This window comes from Harmonia axyridis, chromosome 3, assembly GCF_914767665.1.
Source record: "Harmonia axyridis chromosome 3, icHarAxyr1.1, whole genome shotgun sequence".
NCBI lineage: Eukaryota > Metazoa > Arthropoda > Insecta > Coleoptera > Coccinellidae > Harmonia > Harmonia axyridis.
The window spans coordinates 5,483,714-5,502,177 of NC_059503.1; the positions used below are offsets into that span (position 1 = coordinate 5,483,714).

The following is an 18,464-nucleotide window of genomic DNA, read 5'->3' on the forward strand; positions in this document are numbered from 1 at the left end:
GTACTAACAGGCCAATTGAAAAGTCCCCGATCTACCATAGTAAAACATATTCTTTTGGCAAAATTCGATTTTATTATTCAACATATTTTTTCGAGAGCGATACAGCGATTATAGCGATCTTCCAACTTTTCGATACTATTTTTCTAATACGATTTGTCTTTCGCTTCAAAAAAGGCCTCAGTTTCGGCGATTACTTCTTCATTGTCGCTGAATTTCTCACCAGCGAGCATTCTTTTGAGGTCAGAGAACAGGAAAAAGTCGCTGGTGGCCAGATCTGGCGAATACGGTGGATACGAAAGCAATTCGAAGCCCAATTCATGCAATTTTGCCATTGTTTTCATTGATTTGTGACACGGCGCATTGTCTTGATGAAACAGCACCTTCTTTTTCTTCAAATGGGGCCGTTTTTTAAAGATTTGGTCCTTAAAACGATCCAATAACGCTACATAACAATCTTTGTTGATGGTCTGGCCCTTTTGGAGGTAATCAGTGAATATTATACCTTGCGCATCCCAGAATACTGATGCCATAACCTTGCAAGCTGACTGTTGTGTATTTCCTCGCTTTGGGTTCGGTTCATCGTGTGCAGTCCACTCAGCTGACTGTCTATTGGGCTCCGTAGTGAAATGATAAAGCCATGTTTCATCCATTGTTACATATCAACGCAAAAATGCAGGTTTCTTGCACTTAAACAGCTTCAAACACTGCTCAGAATCATTAACACGTTGTTGCTTTCGATCGATTGAGAGCTCGCCCGGCACCCATTTTGCACACAGCTTTCTCATGTACAAATATTTGTGAATGATATAATTTACACATTCAGATGATATCTTCACAATGTCTGCTATCTTGATCAACTTCACTTCACGGTCATTCAAAATTATTTTGTGGAATTTTTTTATTTTTTCGTTGGTGACAGCCTCTTTTGGGCGTCTACTACGTTTGCTGTCTTTGGTGCTCATTTCACCACATTTAAACTTAGCATACCAATCAATGATGGTTGATTTTCCTGGTGCAGACCCCAGAAACTGTTCATCAAAATTTTTCAAATAACAAAAGTAGCCACACTCACAACGCAATATCAAACAAACTAATGGTCGGACTGCTGTCAAATTTTGACACGTATCGTTTGAAGGGTGGTACTAACTAAAAATAATATTGATCAAATACTAGCAAAAATGATATAGTTCTGCATTGATTTGGTTGATCGTTATTTTCCTACCTTCCTCTTCACAATTGAAGAAGCATCCATTGATTTCTCTCAAAATATAAGACTCGGTTTTTTTTCGAAGAAAATGGAAAACCCTTAAGAGAAAAGTAAACGTGCTAGCCAGTGGTATGAAATTGGTCCAATCTTTCAAATATTCTCAATCAATACTTCAATTCCGTATAGCCAAAGCCGTTCCCAAAACCAAAGACACCGACATTTACAATTTTAATCGATCCTCATCAAATTTCTTGACCTTCATAGTAATAGCTTCCTTTAGCAACAAATAAACGTATCACTTATAGAACTGAAATTCAATTTTGCCGATTCCTATTTCAACTATTTAAATATTGCCTAGGTAATCTGAGTAGCTCATTTATTTCTGAGGAAGTTAGAGTTTCCAGTTTCGCCAACAATAGTCAGATTATCTTTCCTGTAACTGTAGTAAATTGTCGTTGGCTCTTGTCTTTCTCCATTCATGAATTTCCTGTGGTTCTGCGAAAGGCATTTTTTTTCCTTATCGGATGAGACGGAAACAGGTTTGGTTACAAGGAGGAAAAGACTGGTAGTTGGAATGTATTTGCATCTTCTACCGACAGAAAGAAAGCTAATATTCCACTCCATCGTATCTGTGTGGAAAGATTTTATTAGAAGGAATTTGAAGTGAAACACTTTTTTACCACTGAAAAATTATTGTCAAAAAAAAGTTAGAGTTTCCAGTTTCGCCAACAGTAGTCAGATTATCTTTCCTGTAACTGTAGTAAATTGTCGTTGGCTCTTGTCTTTCTCCATTCATGAATTTCCTGTGGTTCTGCGAAAGGCATTTTTTTTTCCTTATCGGATGAGACGGAAACAGGTTTGGTTACAAGGAGGAAAAGACTGGTAGTTGGAATGTATTTGCATCTTCTACCGACAGAAAGAAAGCTAATATTCCACTACATCGTAACTGTGCGGAAAGATCTTATAAGAAGGAATTTGAAGTAAAACACTTTTTTACTACTGGAAAATATTTTTAAAAAGAAATTAGTAAAATACTCACGTGGAGTCAAGAGTTTTACTTAAATATAGCATATTAACTTCCAATAGGATTGATACAATTCAAAATTATCACTAACTTGTCCCAACATTTTTGTAGTAAATTTCAACAATTTCAATGCGTTATTGAAGCGTCTATCGTTCTATTTTTAACAATGGCGTAGTTTTTACTCGTCAAATGTCAAAAAATGACAGCTCCGAAAGTGACATCTGCCCAGATAGCGGGCTATTCAAAATGAAACCTCTTATTGGAAAACCCTTAATGAGTCTTTGAATTTTCAAAGAAATTTTTCCTTTGAAGTATTATCCATTTAAATGAATTCAGAAACGTTCAAAACAACTTATTTCCGATAAGTGCAAAATTTTCCCCGAATATCTCGAAATATAGGGGTCACTATTGCCAATAATAAACAAAAATCAATTCTATGAGTCACCCAAAAGATTTCAGAGAAATCTTTCGTATCATTTTCGAGGTAGTCACATCAAATCATCATCGGAAATTTAATGTCACAACTTTACTTCACACTTCGAGATAAATACGTTATCTATCTAGTCTCTAATTACATTCTCCTGTTGTTTTATACATCTTTGTGGATACCAGACTCATGGGAGCTTCCCACCACACCCACACACTGTATTTTTTGCATCGATGGTGTATCCATTTCCTTTAGTAGGGACTCGATTCATAAATATATAGAGAGGTATATCTTTCTTTAACCAGCTAAAGCTGGCTTTACACTGGTTGAATGAAGTCAACGGTGTTGATGTTGCTGAGGCATTTTCATTGTTCAATTTTGCACAAAGAGTTTCATAACTCTTTGTAAAAAATTCTGTTTAGAAATCAACCAAATTTGATTCCCTAATTCTTTGCTTCCAAATACCATTAGATCAGATTTTCCAGGTAAGAGGATTTGTAAAGAAGATTAGAATTTTTATGCTAAAAATTATCCAAAAAACATAACTCCATTTATTAACGTTTGAACTGGAAATTGTATTCATTACAGCTTAAGATACAAAGAGAAAAGAGTATAATATGCAGACTTAAGATATTAGGTACAGCAATATAATTTCCTTCATTCAAAACATGATACCTGAAAATTGAATCCCTAGACAAAAATCGTTATATCTCCTAAAATATTATTCACAGACCTCTCAAATGAAAACGTTTTTTGAAGATCGACTTTTGATCTAGAAGATTTAGTCTAGATTTAGTCCTTTAGAAAGCTTCATATGCAGAAAAAAGCGGTCACCTATTCAGATGTTAAACTCGTCGAATGCTGGCTCTGTGGAAAACAGAAAACACTAAATGATGTGTGTTCTCCCAACACTTCAATATCATAGATTCTTGATATCTGCCTTTGTTATTTTCCTGAACCCTTTCTGAGTGGCGTGAAAAAGGTTGCTCACAACCCAAGGAGTGTGATTCAGGCCTAATCCCACTATCGTTCAGGTAGATATCCAATGACACTTAGTTGCAAAATTTGAAATACTCGGTACTCTCCAATTCTTTTTTACATTGGTATATTGTGGTCGTAGTGTAGTAGTAGTTAAGATGTTTGTGAATGAAGTGGTTTTGTTCTCGACGTGTCTTATCACTTTACGGTTTGTCTTCAATATTGTTCGGTAAGTTTGTGGACCGGAAATATAAATCGTTGAATGTTCTCAATTTTTATGAAAAATTAATATTTTATATCATATTTCACCCTAAGACATTCCATCAAAAAATATTACCAAATATATTCTATATTTCAACTTTTTTTATATGAAAAATATATTCAATTTAGATGCAATTTTTTGTTATAGAAAATATAGTTTTGATAAAAAAAATTTTTTTTTCTGAATATTTTTGGAATTTTATTTAAAAGAATAAAAGGATTTTTATAGGCAAATTACACTGATTGACTGTCAATACAATTTTACTCAAATCATGTGAACACAATATTCTCTATCCTACTCCGCTTCACAATAGAGATACAATGTAGGTATCAAGTTCAGAGAAAAGTTTACAATTTAATAGATTCACGTTGTAACTGTGTGTTTTGTCAGTTGCTTGTTGACATAAAAACTTGATTGTTTCAAAGCCAACCTACCTTGATAATTTAGATCTATTTGATTAATATGCCATTGAAATTCATAAGTTGCTATAAAAGTATGTTTCATTGGAACATTTATTTTCTTTTATGATTTTTTTCGAAATTGATGTGAGTATTCATTACCGATAATTCCGATGTTCAGCATTTTGTTTGGAAAAACTGAACATTCGCTCTCGAAATTTGTTTCCATTTACATTGTTTGTTGTTGATTTATTAAACAAAAGAGACGGCCCCAAATATTTTCAGTTTTTTCAAAATCGATCTTCTTGATTATCAAATACTTCCAAAACAGAGGAGAGTTGATGTTTTTTAAATGGGACACCCTATATGTGACTTGATTACAATTATGCAATAGACACAGAATGAAATAAATCTCGAAATATATATTCAAATGCATATAAGGTGCCCCATTTCAAAAATTAAGTCGAAAAACTCAATATCTTCGAAACTGATGATATTCTTGAATAGATATTTCTGAAAATTATAGTCTTGAAAAAACATGAGGTTGATCCGCTTTGCTGCGTTTATCAACATTCAATATGCAATAAAAATCTCCAAACCGTATTTACTATGCCGCCTGTTCAATAAATAACACATGGCAACCAAACCAAAATAAGCAGCATTGCCTATTACCCTAATTGAATGGGGGATGGAATGTATTTCACAAAAACGAAAAACAACACAACATATGGAAAATTCATACGATTCTGCATTCGAAACTAGTTACGATAAATGCTAAATGTTTTCAGCGGAACATATGTTTTTAATCCCATTTAGTTTTAGAAGCTTTGCATGCCTTACCGCCCTTTGTATTTTGTGGTGTGATAGGTAATCTTTCATCGATCGTACACAGTGTCTTGTGAATGTGAGAATCAGATATATTACTTACGCATTATTCATCGGCGTCGAAGAAATCCAGGAATTTATTGTAGGTAAAAATTTCCAAGAAAAAAAATAAACTAAGTGGAAACGACTTTAGAAAGGAACGATTAGCAAAAACGCTAGAGAAATCAAAAATGGCGAATTATATTCGGAGCAGGTGATGTTATTTGTTGGGGGGGGGGGGGGGTTCTGTTTATTGATAATTTTCCAGCATGGGCGCCAAAATAGCTCGCGCCGTCCCGGTCGAAGGCTCACCCTGTATAGGTATTAAGTAAAGGGTGTTTTTTTTAGAGCTATAGAACTTTAAATTGCAATAAAACAACGATGGATTATTCGATTGACATGAATTTTATTCATCCGCAAGATAATCTTGTGGCATTACATTTTAAATATGATTTCTGGCATATGACCGCCACGGCTGGCTCGGATGTAGTCCAATCTGGACGTCCAATTTTCGATGACTTTTTCCAACATTTGTGGCCGTATATCGGCAATAACACGGCGAATGTTGTCTTCCAAATGGTCAATGGTTTGTGGCTCATCCGCATACACCAATGACTTTACATAGCCCCACAGAAAGTAGTCTAGCGGTGCTAAAACACAAGATCTTGGAGGCCAATTCACAGGTCCAAAACGTGAAATTAGGCAGTCACCAAACGTGTCTTTCAATAAATCGATTGTGGCTAGAGCTGTGTGACATGTTGCGCCGTCTTGTTGGAACCACTGCTCCTGGACATCATGGTTGTTCAATTCAGGATAGAAAAAGTTAGTAATCATGGCTCTATACCGATCACCATCGACTGTAACGTTCTGGCCATCATCGTTTTTGAAGAAGTACGGACCAATGATTCCACCAGCCCATAAACCGCACCGAAAAGTCAGTTTTTCTGGATGTAACGGTGTTTCGACATACACTTAAGGATTAGCTTCACTCCAAATGCGGCAGTATTGTTTGTTGACTTAGCCATTCAACCAGAAGTGCGCTTCATCGCTAAACAAAATAAAATGGACGTAGTGCGCGATACGTATTCCGCACAGAACCATTATTTTCGAAATGAAATTGCACTATTTGCAAGCGTTGTTCAGGCGTGAGTCTATTCATGATGAATTACCAAACCAAACTGAGAATAAATCACTTGACAGCTGTTAAACCGGTCGTCATCTTGAACAGTAATGCCAACTTAAAGTTATATACCTCGAAAAAAACATCCGTTACTTACTCGAAGATTAATATAATAAAAAAACGGAAAAAATATCGATGCAAAAGGTCTATATTTAACCGAACGCAAATCCGAGCAACAATTCAATTTTCCCTCACCATTTCCTCAAGACGTGCGAAAAATGATGTTGCCAAAGAGAAAGGAGGACACGAATCCGTCATCGTCATCTTCGTACGCAAGCTATCAATTCGCCAGTTCGCATACAGGATGACCGCAATAAAAAAACGACGCTTTTCTGGATTCTCGGCGAATTTTTTATTAAATTGTGTGTACGATGTTTACGATCTGATTCAGACGTAACGTCTTTGCGTGGGCCGTCGACAAACCAACGGGATAACAAGCTTTTGTTCGACCGATCGCCGTGATGTGGGATGCAAACACTCGTTTATTATCGTTACATACAACAGTCGTTTTAAAAATGACGCTGCTGCAATTAGTCGTTGACAATTGGAGCCGGCTTATTATAGAACGCCGGCTATTTTCAAGAAGAAGAAGATCCATCGTTTGTGTCCTTGAAGTTGTTTTTACGCACAGGAAATTTCGCATGAACATTGGCCAATTATAATAATAATAATAATAATAATAATAATAATAATTTATTCATCCATAGCGACATATTACAAATACGTATTGGATAAGTCAATAAAACAACAATAGAATGAAAAATTTCACATACTAGCCATTATTTAAAACATATTAAGTATATCAACTTCCTAACCTGATATGCTTACAACAATCATAATATTCAGTTAGGGTATAGAAACATTGAGACATTAAGAAATCATTAACTGCCCTTCTGAAACTTTGTACACTTTCAATATCCCTAAAGCTCTTTGGAAGGGAATTGAACAACTTAATTCCCATATATCTGGGAATATTGAAAAGTCCCTGGTCTACCATTGTAAAACACATTTTTTTTCTCGCAAAATTCGATTTTATTATTCAACATAGTTGCCTTGGAGGGCGATACAGCGATTATAGCGATCTTCCAACTTTACTATACCATTTTTGTAGAACGATTTGTCTTTCGCTTCAAAATAGGCCTCAGTTCCGGCGATTACTACTTCATTGGCGCTAAATTTCTTTACAGCGAGCATTTTTTTGAGGTCTGAGAACAGGAAAAAGTCGCTGGGGGCCAGATCTGGCGAATACGGTGGATGCAGAAGCCCAATTCATGCAATTTTGCCATTGTTTTCATTGACTTGTGACACGGCGCATTGTCTTGATGAAACAGCACCTTCTTTTCTTCAAGTGGGGCCGTTTTTTTATAGACCGACGGCTATATTCAAGAAGAAGAAGAAGATCCATCGTTTGTGTCCTTGAAGTTGTTTTTACGCACAGAAAATTTCGCATGAACCTTTGGAAAGTTATCTATACTAATATCATAACAGGCCAATTGAAAAGTCCTCGGTCTACCATAATAAAACACATTTTTTTAGCAAAATTTTATTCTATTATTCAACATTGTTGCTTTCGAGGTCGATACAGCGATTATAGCGATCTTCCAACTTTTCGATACCATTTTTGTAGAACGATTTGTCTTTCGCTTCAAAGTAGGCCTCAGTTTCGGCGATTACTTCTTCATTGGTGCCAAATTAATTTTCAGCGAGCATTCTTTTGAGGTCTGAAAACAGGAAAAAGTCGCTGGGGGCCAGATATGGCGAATACGGTGGATGCAGAAGCAATTCGAAACCCATTTCATGCAATTTTGCCATTGTTTTCATTGATTTGTGGCACGGCGCATTGTCTTGATGAAACAGCACCTTCTTTTCTTCAAGTGGGTCCGTTTTTTAACGATTTCATTCTTTAAACGATCCAATAACGCTATATAATAATCGCTGTTGATGGTCTGGCACTTTTGGAGGTAATCAATGTGTATTATACCTTGCGCATCCCAGAATACTGATGCCATTACCTTGCCAGCTGACTGTTGTGTTTTTCCTCTCTTTGGTTCATCGGTTCATCGTGTGTAGACCACTCAGCTGACTGTCGATTGGACTCCGGAGTGAAATGATGGAGCCATGTTTCATCCATTGTCACATATCGACGGAAAATTTCAGGTTTATTGCACTTAAACAGCTTCAAACACTGCTCAGAATCATTAACACGTTGTTGCTTCTGATCGATTGTGAGCTCGCGCGGCACCCATTTCATTTCACACACAGCTTTCTCATGTACAAATATTCGTGAATGATATAATGTACACGATCAGATGATATCTTCACAAAGCCTGCTATCTCGTTCAACTTTACTTCACGGTCATTCAAAATTATTTTGCGAAGTTTTTGATTTTTTCGTCGGTGACAGTCTCTTTTGGGCCTCCACTGCGTTCGCCGTCTTCGGTGCTCATTTTTTTGGCATTTTGTATGAAAATAATAGAGAAAATTAAAAGGTGATTTTCGAGCATCATCATAAGGCAAGCGTTTGAATCCTCACTAATGAAATTCACATAATCGTAAAGGTAACTTCATAAAGATGAACTTTGTCTCTCAAAGTTTTCCATTTGGAGTCACACTTTGAGAGATAATGGGAAATGAAGAAATTACTATTACCATTGTCTATTACTAAGAATGAAGTGGACGTGGAGTGACCGCTAGTAAGGGTATAAATACCGAGCTACGCTCTCCGATAATCAATACTTATCTAGACTTGGACTGAGGTTATTAGGATCATTTTCAGATGTCGAGAAAAAAGTTTTTCTTAGAACTTAGACCCTAAAATTTTAAGTCAAGCATATGTCAATTCATGGAGAAAATCATCGGAGGTATGACGTATAGCCCGATCTTGTTGAAACAAAGAGCTTGAAAATTCGAATAACGCTTCTTTCAGAACCGTAAAACTAAGTAAATTATAGAAACATTAGACCCACCAGAAGTGGCAATGTTAGCCATATGCATAGGCTAACATTGCCACCCACACAATCACTTCTGGTGGGTCTAATGTTTCTATAATTTTGTTGTTACTTCTGTAGAAGGTTGTTTTAGGCTTTCAATTGAAAAAGGCAGGTTTCTTTTGTACACAAAATCTAAAAAATAAACCACCCATAATTAAAATTCTTGGAAACATACATAGTTGGTCCATAAGTCCAAATCAGCCACGCGCACGTAAGAAACATATTGAGCAAACATTTGCAGCTGAATTGACGGTCAAGGTCGGCCCCAAGTTTGCAGAAAATGTTTCGTAATCGAAAACAATTTCTATTATTTCTTGTATTTACTATCATTGGGATGTTTATAAAAAAGTCACGCGTACAAATTGGCGCTTCAATGAAATTCCTTAAAATCATCGAATTCCACGTAAAAGATTGTCAGTGTCCCGTGTTGTGGCTTCTGGGAAAGTCAATTCATTCATACAAAACAGATCGTAGTGAGTTTTGCGTCTATTTGCTGAGGTTTGACGTTTGTTGACTTAGTTTTGGGTGAGTTTGTTTTGTTTTCCTATTACGCTGTTGGCAGAAGTCACGTGGGTTGATTTATTGCACCCCACCTTCACTGAAAATTTTAGGCAATGTTTGATTAGTTTTTCTTATCTAGAAGATTTTCTCACTTAACATGTAAATATTTGGTTAAATGTTATGTTTTCGATTGTAAACAGCACAAAAAGGCTTACTAGGGATCATACCACTCACGTGAAGTTTGTCATTTAGTTGGGTTCTTAATTTATGCAGTTAAATTAAGAATTTAATGTTGATACGCGCATACGAGTAATGATCTTTTTTTTAACAAAATAAAAGTACACCACTGGGATATTTTAAGCTGAAAATTAGTTTGAAATTCTCCATGCCTTTTTTCGTAAGCGGCGCAAAAAATTTCTTATTATATATGGTTTTTTGGTTTCTTAGGAAAATTGTTCAAAGTTAAACATTGATTTTTAACTCGAACTGAATTTCTTTTTAGAAATTTTAAAAAAATAGTTAAAGATAAAAACACTCCACTTTCGCTGTCATGCTTTTATCAGTTGCGATTGTTCTAAGCAATCTAGTTTTTTCAAAAAATAAAATCCTATCCGATAACAAAAAAAAAGCTGTGATATAATAACATATGAGTCAACTCTCAAATTGATTAAAGACCTTAAAGATGAAATTCGTGAAGTTATCGAGGACATACAGCCGCAAATTGGTCATGAAAAAGATGTGGTACTAAAGGGTGTTTTTTTAGAGCTATAGAACTTTAAATTGCAATAAAACAACGATGGATTATTCGATTGACATGAATTTTATTTATCCGCAAGATAATCTTGTGGCATTTCATTTTAAATGTGATTTCTGGCATATGACCGCCACGGCTGGCTCGGATGTAGTCCAATCAGGACGTCCAATTTTCGATGACTTTTTCCAACATTTGTGGCCGTATATCGGCAATAACACGACGAATGTTGTCTTCCAAATGGTCAAGGGTTTGTGGCTTATCTGCATAGACCAATGACTTTACATAGCCCCACAGAAAGTAGTCAAGCGTTTTTAAATCACAAGATCTTGGAGGCCAATTCACAGGTCCAAAACGTGAAATTAGGCGGTCAACAAACGTGTCTTTCAATAAATCGATTGTGGCACGAGCTGTGTGACATGTTGCGCCGTCTTGTTGAAACCACAGCTCCTGGACATCATGGTTGTTCAATTCAGAAATGAAAAAGTTAGTAATCATGGCTCTATACCGATCACCATTGACTGTAACGTTCTGGCCATCATCGTTTTTGAAGAAGTACGGACCAATGATTCCACCAGTCCATAAAGCGCACCAAACAGTCAGTTTTTCTGGATGTAACGGTGTTTCGACATACACTTGAGGATTAGCTTCACTCCAAATGCGGCAGTTTTGTTTGTTGACGTAGCCATTTTACCAGAAGTGCGCTTTATCGCTAAACAAAATAAAACGGACGTAGTGCGCGATACGTATTCCGTACAGAACCATTATTTTCAAAATAAAATTGCACTATTTGCAAGCGTTGTTCAGGCGTGAGTCTATTCATGATGAATTGTCAAACCAAACTGAGAATAAATCACTTGACAGCTGTTGAATCGGTCGCCATCTTGAACAGTAATGCCAACTTAAAGTTAAATACCTCGAAAAAAACAACCTATATATGATTTTTTGTTTCCTTATTAAAATTGTTCGAAGTTGAACATTTGTTTTTTAACTCGAACTGAATTTCTTTTTAGAAATTTGAAAAAAAAGTAAAAGATAAAAACACTCCACTTTCGCTGTCATGTTTTTATCAGTCGCGATTGTTCTAAGCAATCTAGTTTTTGTTTTTTTAATAAAATCCTATCCGATAACAAAAAAAAGCTGTGATATAATAACATATGAGTCAACTCTCAAATTGGTTTTCGGCGGCGATACGTACCACACAAGCACAATAGCAATTTGGGCTGTGTTATTTTTCGAAGAGGTGATCACAATTGGCCACCGAGATCTCGCGATTTAACACTTTTAGACTTTTTTCTTGGGAACATGTGAAGGATAAGGTCTTTTACGATGCTGCACAATCGATTAAATACCTTAAAGATGAAATTCGTGAAGTTATCGAGGACATACAGCTGCAAATTGGTCAAGGAAAATTTCATGAGAAAGATGTGGTACTAAAGGGTGTTTTTTTAGAGCTATAGAACTTTAAATTGCAATAAAACAACGATGGATTATTCGATTGACTTGAATTTTATTTATCCGCAAGTTCATCTTGTGGCATTACATTTGAAATATGATTTCTGGCAAATGACCGCCAGGGCTGGCTCGGATGTAGTCCAATCTGGACGTCCAATTTTCGATAACTTTTTCCAACATTTGTGGCCGTATATCGGCATTAACACGGCGAATGTTGTCTTCCAAATGGTCAAGGGTTTGTGGCTTATCCGCATAGACCAATGACTTTACATAGCCCCACAGAAAGTAGTCAAGCGGTGTTAAATCACAAGATCTTGGACGCCAATTCACAGGTCCAAAACGTGAAATTAGGCGGTCAACAAACGTGTCTTTCAATAAATCGATTGTGGCACGAGCTGTGTGACATGTTGCGCCGTCTTGTTGGAACCACAGCTCCTAGACATCATGGTTGTTCAATTCAGGAATGAAAAAGTTAGTAATCATAGCTCTATACCGATCACCATTGACTGTAACGTTTTGGCCATCATCGTTTTTGAAGAAGTACGGACCAATGATTCCACCAGCCCATAAAGCGCACCAAACAGTCAGTTTTTCTGGATGTAACGGTGTTTCGACATACACTTGAGGATTAGCTTCACTCCAAATGCGGCAGTTTTGTTTGTTGACGTAGCCATTCAATCAGAAGTGCGCTTCATCGCTAAACAAAATAAAATGGACGTAGTGTGCGATACGTATTCCGCACAGAACTATTATTCTCGAAATGAAATTGCACTATTTGCAAGCGTTGTTCAGGCGTGAGTCTATTCATGATGAATTGCCAAACCAAACTGAGAATAAATCACTTGACTGCTGTTAAATCGGTCGCCATCTTGATCAGTAATGCCAACTTAAAGTTATATACCTCTAAAAAAAACACCCGTTATTAGAAAACACTTTTATTATTTTTTTCGAAACACCTCGTATAAAAAATAAGGAAACAAGGCACAATTAACATACAATAACCTAACCCGAATCACCTGCCATGCGAAACAGGTAAATAAACATTTCAAACCGATCAATCGCCAATTTACAAAACAAGAACGAAGAGAGAGATCTGCATCGACTCCAGCAATAGATACTTCGTCATCTTTAAAAATCGCTATCGTATAAACAAAACCGTTAGTATGCTTAATTAAAATGGTTAGTCGAAGATAAAATGTTGTAGTGAAAGATATTCGGAAACACTGGAGTCTTTCGTAATGTGACTGTTTATAGTTAATGCAAGGCTTGTAATTTCTATCGGTGTGTGTATTTTTGGACTTGATAGTGGTACTATTGAAGATTTTGAGGTGTACGTCGAGAAGAACTTGGCGGTATGCAGTTAAATCTGCGTGCTTTGCTTTTTTGGACGTGAGTAGATATTTAATACATTGTAAATTGGCTTGTTTTGTACGATCGGATGAACTGGGTGATAACGAAGTGTTGATAATGATTATGATAAGTTGGCGTGAGAATGGAAAACAGAAGGATCATTCTTTCTGCTTGGGATCACTCACTCTTTCTCGCGCCAATTGCACTCTTGGAGACAAAAAAAAATGCGTATATTCGAGAGTGTACTTCTTCGATATTCTTCTTCGATTTTTTATGATTCTGATAAAGCTATCAACAGGAAGTTTAGCAGAAGGCTTGTAATTGCTATTTTTTTATATAAACTCAAAATTTCAACTCTATCAGATCTGTTCTCCCTGTATTATTAGGTTTTTTTTATATATTCTGTTTTAACTTTTTGTGGTTCTGATGAAGGAATTAATACTTGATTTTGCAACAAACTTGACATGGTTATTCTATACATAACAGGACAATTGGAAAGTCCCCGGTCTACCATCGTAAAACACATTTTTTTGGCAAAATTCGATTTTATTATTCAACATAATTGCCTTCGAGGGCGATACAGCGATTATAGCGATCTTCCAACTTTTCGATACCATTTTTTTAGTGCGATTTCTCTTTCGCTTCAAAATAGGCCTCAGTTTCGGCGATTACTTCTTCATTAGCGCTAAATTTCTTTCCAGCGAGCATTCTTTTGAGGTCTGAGAACAGAAAAAGTGGGTGGGGGCCAGATCTGGCCAATACGGTGGATGCAGAAGCAATTCGAAGCCCAATTCAAGCAATTTTGCCATTGTTTTCATTGATTTGTGACACGGCGCTTTGTCTTGATGAAACAGCTTCTTTTTTTCTTCAAATGGGACCGTTTTTTAACGATTTCATTCTTTAATCGAAAAGTTTATTTATGGAACGTCTAATTTTTCAAAACTACCGATAGCGACACGCAGAAAAATGTAATACTAATTGTTTCGAAGTTATGACAGTTTCAAATAAACCGTTCGACGGGTAGGTAGTGTAGAAATCCGAAAGAAAGATTTTTTTCATAAGTTTTGTTTATTCGTTTTTTTTTTGAGATACGAGGATATAACAAACGACACTTGGAAATTTCCAGTGTTTTAGTTATTCGATTTCCCTCAATATCTTTAATACTTATCCGAATGAGAAGGACCAAAAAGTTAAACCAAGACCTGTGGTACTCCCAAGTCTCATATTCGAATTTTATTGATCCCAATTGCAAGTGGAATAAACTCAGGAAATGAAATGACATATCTGACATCTTTATGTTTGTTTTCACTAGCTTAATGCAATTTACCCCTTGAATCCATCAATTTATCGAATCAATGAAGTTGTAAACTTTTTAATGTTGTCGGAATTGATCAATCACTGTAATAGCGGATGACTCGGCAATTTATTCAAAGTTTGAATCATTTAATAGATAGATCACATCTAGTTGACATTGCTAGTTCTGAACTCCAATATTTCTCATGCTCCTAGGTCATAATAATAATAGATTATAATAATAGTATTTATAATGCAAATTTGAATAATTGGAATCCTATATTTTTCCTTATTGTCTAATTTATAATAAGCAGTATATTTATTATTTTCTGTATCTACCTGCTGAAATCCAAGGTTTGGCAACTTTTGCTCTCCTAGTGTCATCGGTTGTTTCACGTCGTTTGGCGCGCTTGAAGATTGTTTTCTGAATTTCTGATATATTTAGATATTTATTTCAAGATATTTTGAGTTAATATGAAACGTTGATTCACAATGGGACATAAGAAGTGCGTTCTTTGTGGAGAAACTCGCGAATTGAGTGAAATATCGTAACACTGATCTATTTATTTCCGCGCACTTCATGCCAAATTTGATAGTTCATGTTGGGGACAAAATTTGCTTATTGAAAATGACATATGCTCCCTCTATCTATGTTTATAACCTCTTATTGGAAAACCTTTTATTATTATTACAACCAATGTGTTGTGTTAATTATAGCAGTGCTCGTTGAACTTCAATCGATTTTCAAAATAACAACGCTGCGTGTCGAACTTTAGAAAACAATTTTCTTGTTCCCACATCCATCAATGATGCAAACTCCATTTGGGATCATGACATCATTGCTCAACCTACTCAAAATAAAACAATCATTATAGGATAAACGGTTAATTGCGATTCTTCTCAATCTGCGGTTGTCAAGCAACCGTGAAAAATGAGTAATGGCAGCTTTATTGGCGGAAATAGAGGTTCACACGGTGTCTTCAAAGAGATGTGGAAATTTTCCAGGTTGACGACATCGACTTCAAAGTTCAGAGCGGTCAGATTTATATACAGGAAGTCCCACAGTCTAATTTCGATATACGGGAATATTCATTCTTAAATTTATTCGATTATTCGAATAAATCATTCGAACAAATATTCATGCTTGATTATTCATGAATATTCAACTATTCGTTAAATATTCAATGAATATTCAATAAGTATTCAATGAGTATTCAATAAATATTCAATGATTATTCAATGAATATTCAGTGATTATTCAATGAATACTCAGTGATTATTCAATAAATAAAAAAAATAGAACTCAGTAGTTATTCAGTGATTAAACTCATGTTTTAATACCATCAATATCAACTTCGTCAGAACGCGCGTTTTCTAGAGCTGGTAATTTGAGTTCCACTAAATGTGCATGTCCGAAAAGGTTCATCAGTTCAAATGATTTGTTTTCTTTCACACAATCTCCAAAGTAAATATCCAACTATACTCACTGAATACAAAACTATTTACTGAATAATCAGTGCATAGTCGAGTATTCACTGATTATTCATGAATAGAAAATTAGTCATTCAATATTCAACTATTCACTGATTATTCATGAATAGAAAAGGATTCATTGAATATTCAACTATTCAGTGAATACTTCACTATTCACTGAATATTCAACTATTCAGTGAATATTCATGAATATTCGAATTAAGCAAAACGCAATTATTCGAATAAATATTCATTGAATATTCGAATATTCAAATCATTCATTCATGATTCCCTAGTCTCGAGTATAAAGAACTGCGCGAAAATAATATCTGACTAACTTTGTCAGACGAAAGGTGCACCCATCCTGATATTTTTTCTTCCTATGAATATAGGTCTGAATTAGGGATTCACGGCTTGGCTTGATATTCAAGCTACATACTTGGCTTGAGCTTGAGCCAAGTAGCTTGAATATCAAGCCAAGACGTGAATCCCTAGTCTGAATCGTTTTCGTTTAAAAGTTGAAAGAAAAAAAAGTTCCTTGTTAAAAGCAAAACTATCAACCTTCTCCAAAACAAAAGATTGTTTGAAATGTTCACGTGCGATGAATTGAAGATTCTGTTACTCAGTGGATCGGATTAGAGTAATTTTCTATTTGATTCGCTGCATCACTACTCAATTTCAAGTAATTGTTGATGAAATGTGATTTCAACATGATAGACAAGCTGTTCATATGTCCCCATAAATAAATATCTAACCGATTAAGATCAGGTGAACGAGATGGCCATGGCATTAGTCCCCCTTGATTTACCATTCATTCGGGAAATTTTATTTAACCAAGCGGTTACTTGTCCTTCTCCATGGTGGTTTCTTTTCATTCTCTTAAAATTGGTTTGGTTTAATCATTCGAATAATTTACAGTATGCAACCCATTGCAAATTTCACAGTTTATCGAAATCGAACTCAAAATTCAAAACGTGCCAATATTTCACACAATTAGATTATGAAGTAACTGAAACAGATATTCATTCAACAACAATATAAAGTTATTAAAAAAGCACTGACGTGAAATTTCAGAACTTTTGAGTGCCTATTCAAAATATAGTATTCATGTTAGTTTTTAACGAAATTTCACATGAAGATTTTTGCTTAAATATATTCAATTCAGCCGTCTAAAAACAAACCTGAAATTCAAAACTTCCTGTTCTGTAACATGCCATTAAAGCAAAGAATGAAGTGAAATTTCAAAACAATATCATTCATCACTTTTTTGGTACAATTTTCTGTAGGAAATAAAAAAGTAAATAAAACGGATTATTTGCATACTTGAAAAATATGTTTTCAAATTTTCCACAAGGAAGTTTGAATGAATGAATGAAAATAGAAAGGCTCCATACAGAATCTACATGAAATCATTTCCAAGAGCCACTGGTTATGGAAGACGATAACAAACTGTTCTAGACGCCGTTATTGTGTTGATTTCTCAGACAATATTTGAAGAAGATGAATAAGAATTGTAGTAGAGAATCCGTCACGTATCAGTCTGACTTTTCGATAGTGAAATGTGATTCACTATGGGTATCCCTAACTCAACAATCAATATCACATCGTTATTCATCTGGTTGTATAGCTATAAATACTAAAATTATCATTAACAAATATAATATTTGATAGATCACTATTTTCGACTGTTATACACGATACATACTACATATCCAAACTAAACATAAGTTACTACTACTTTGGTTAAAAAATTAGTACATTTGAATTAAAATACAAAAAAAAAATTCGAGAATAATATCGAACAAAAACAGTAGAAAGAAGAAAATATTTCAGTTCAAATTGTTTACCCACCCTAGAATTATAAAATTTGAAGAAATCATCATTCTAATAACACTTCACTCAATAAATCTAACTAGTAAAGTCTGCATAACACGTTTTAGATATTGTTATTGAAGGAGCAGATGTTGAATAACACTTTGACAAGCCATTTTTTGCTTATACGGTGTTTCTTCCCATAAAAAAAGCAGTTGAAACTCGTTTTTATCCGTATTTCAAACAACAACGAATGTAGCTTAATTTAACCTTCAATATCTCGATCCAGATAGCCGAAATTTTAACACGCAACTTTTTGAGTGACATGGTGAATCCACAAAGAATTAACAATGATTAATTGCTTTTTATCGTCAAGAACACCGATTCCTCAACAAAAATATAATTTGAAAGACTTTCTAAATAGAATTTTGGCAACATCAATCTGTGATTGTGATTCTCTCAACGAATGAACGTTGAAATTTGTAACTAAAAATAAATA

The 18,464-nt window shown here is 35.1% G+C and overlaps 1 protein-coding gene across 4 annotated transcripts in view; it reads left to right on the top strand.

Annotated features, from left to right (window-relative positions):
* The window catches only part of LOC123676517, a 62,031-nt gene that overhangs the window by 29,216 nt on the left and 14,351 nt on the right, over positions 1–18,464 (top strand). Inside the window, exon 1 of one of the 4 annotated variants that reach the window (XM_045612436.1) lies at positions 13,109–13,426. The exons of the other annotated variants lie outside the window; for them this stretch is intronic. Coding sequence (XP_045468392.1) covers positions 13,392–13,426 — 35 coding nt within the window. The 5' untranslated portion in view covers positions 13,109–13,391. Of the gene's footprint in view, positions 1–13,108; positions 13,427–18,464 lie in introns of those variants that run through there. 4 annotated transcript variants of the gene reach the window in all.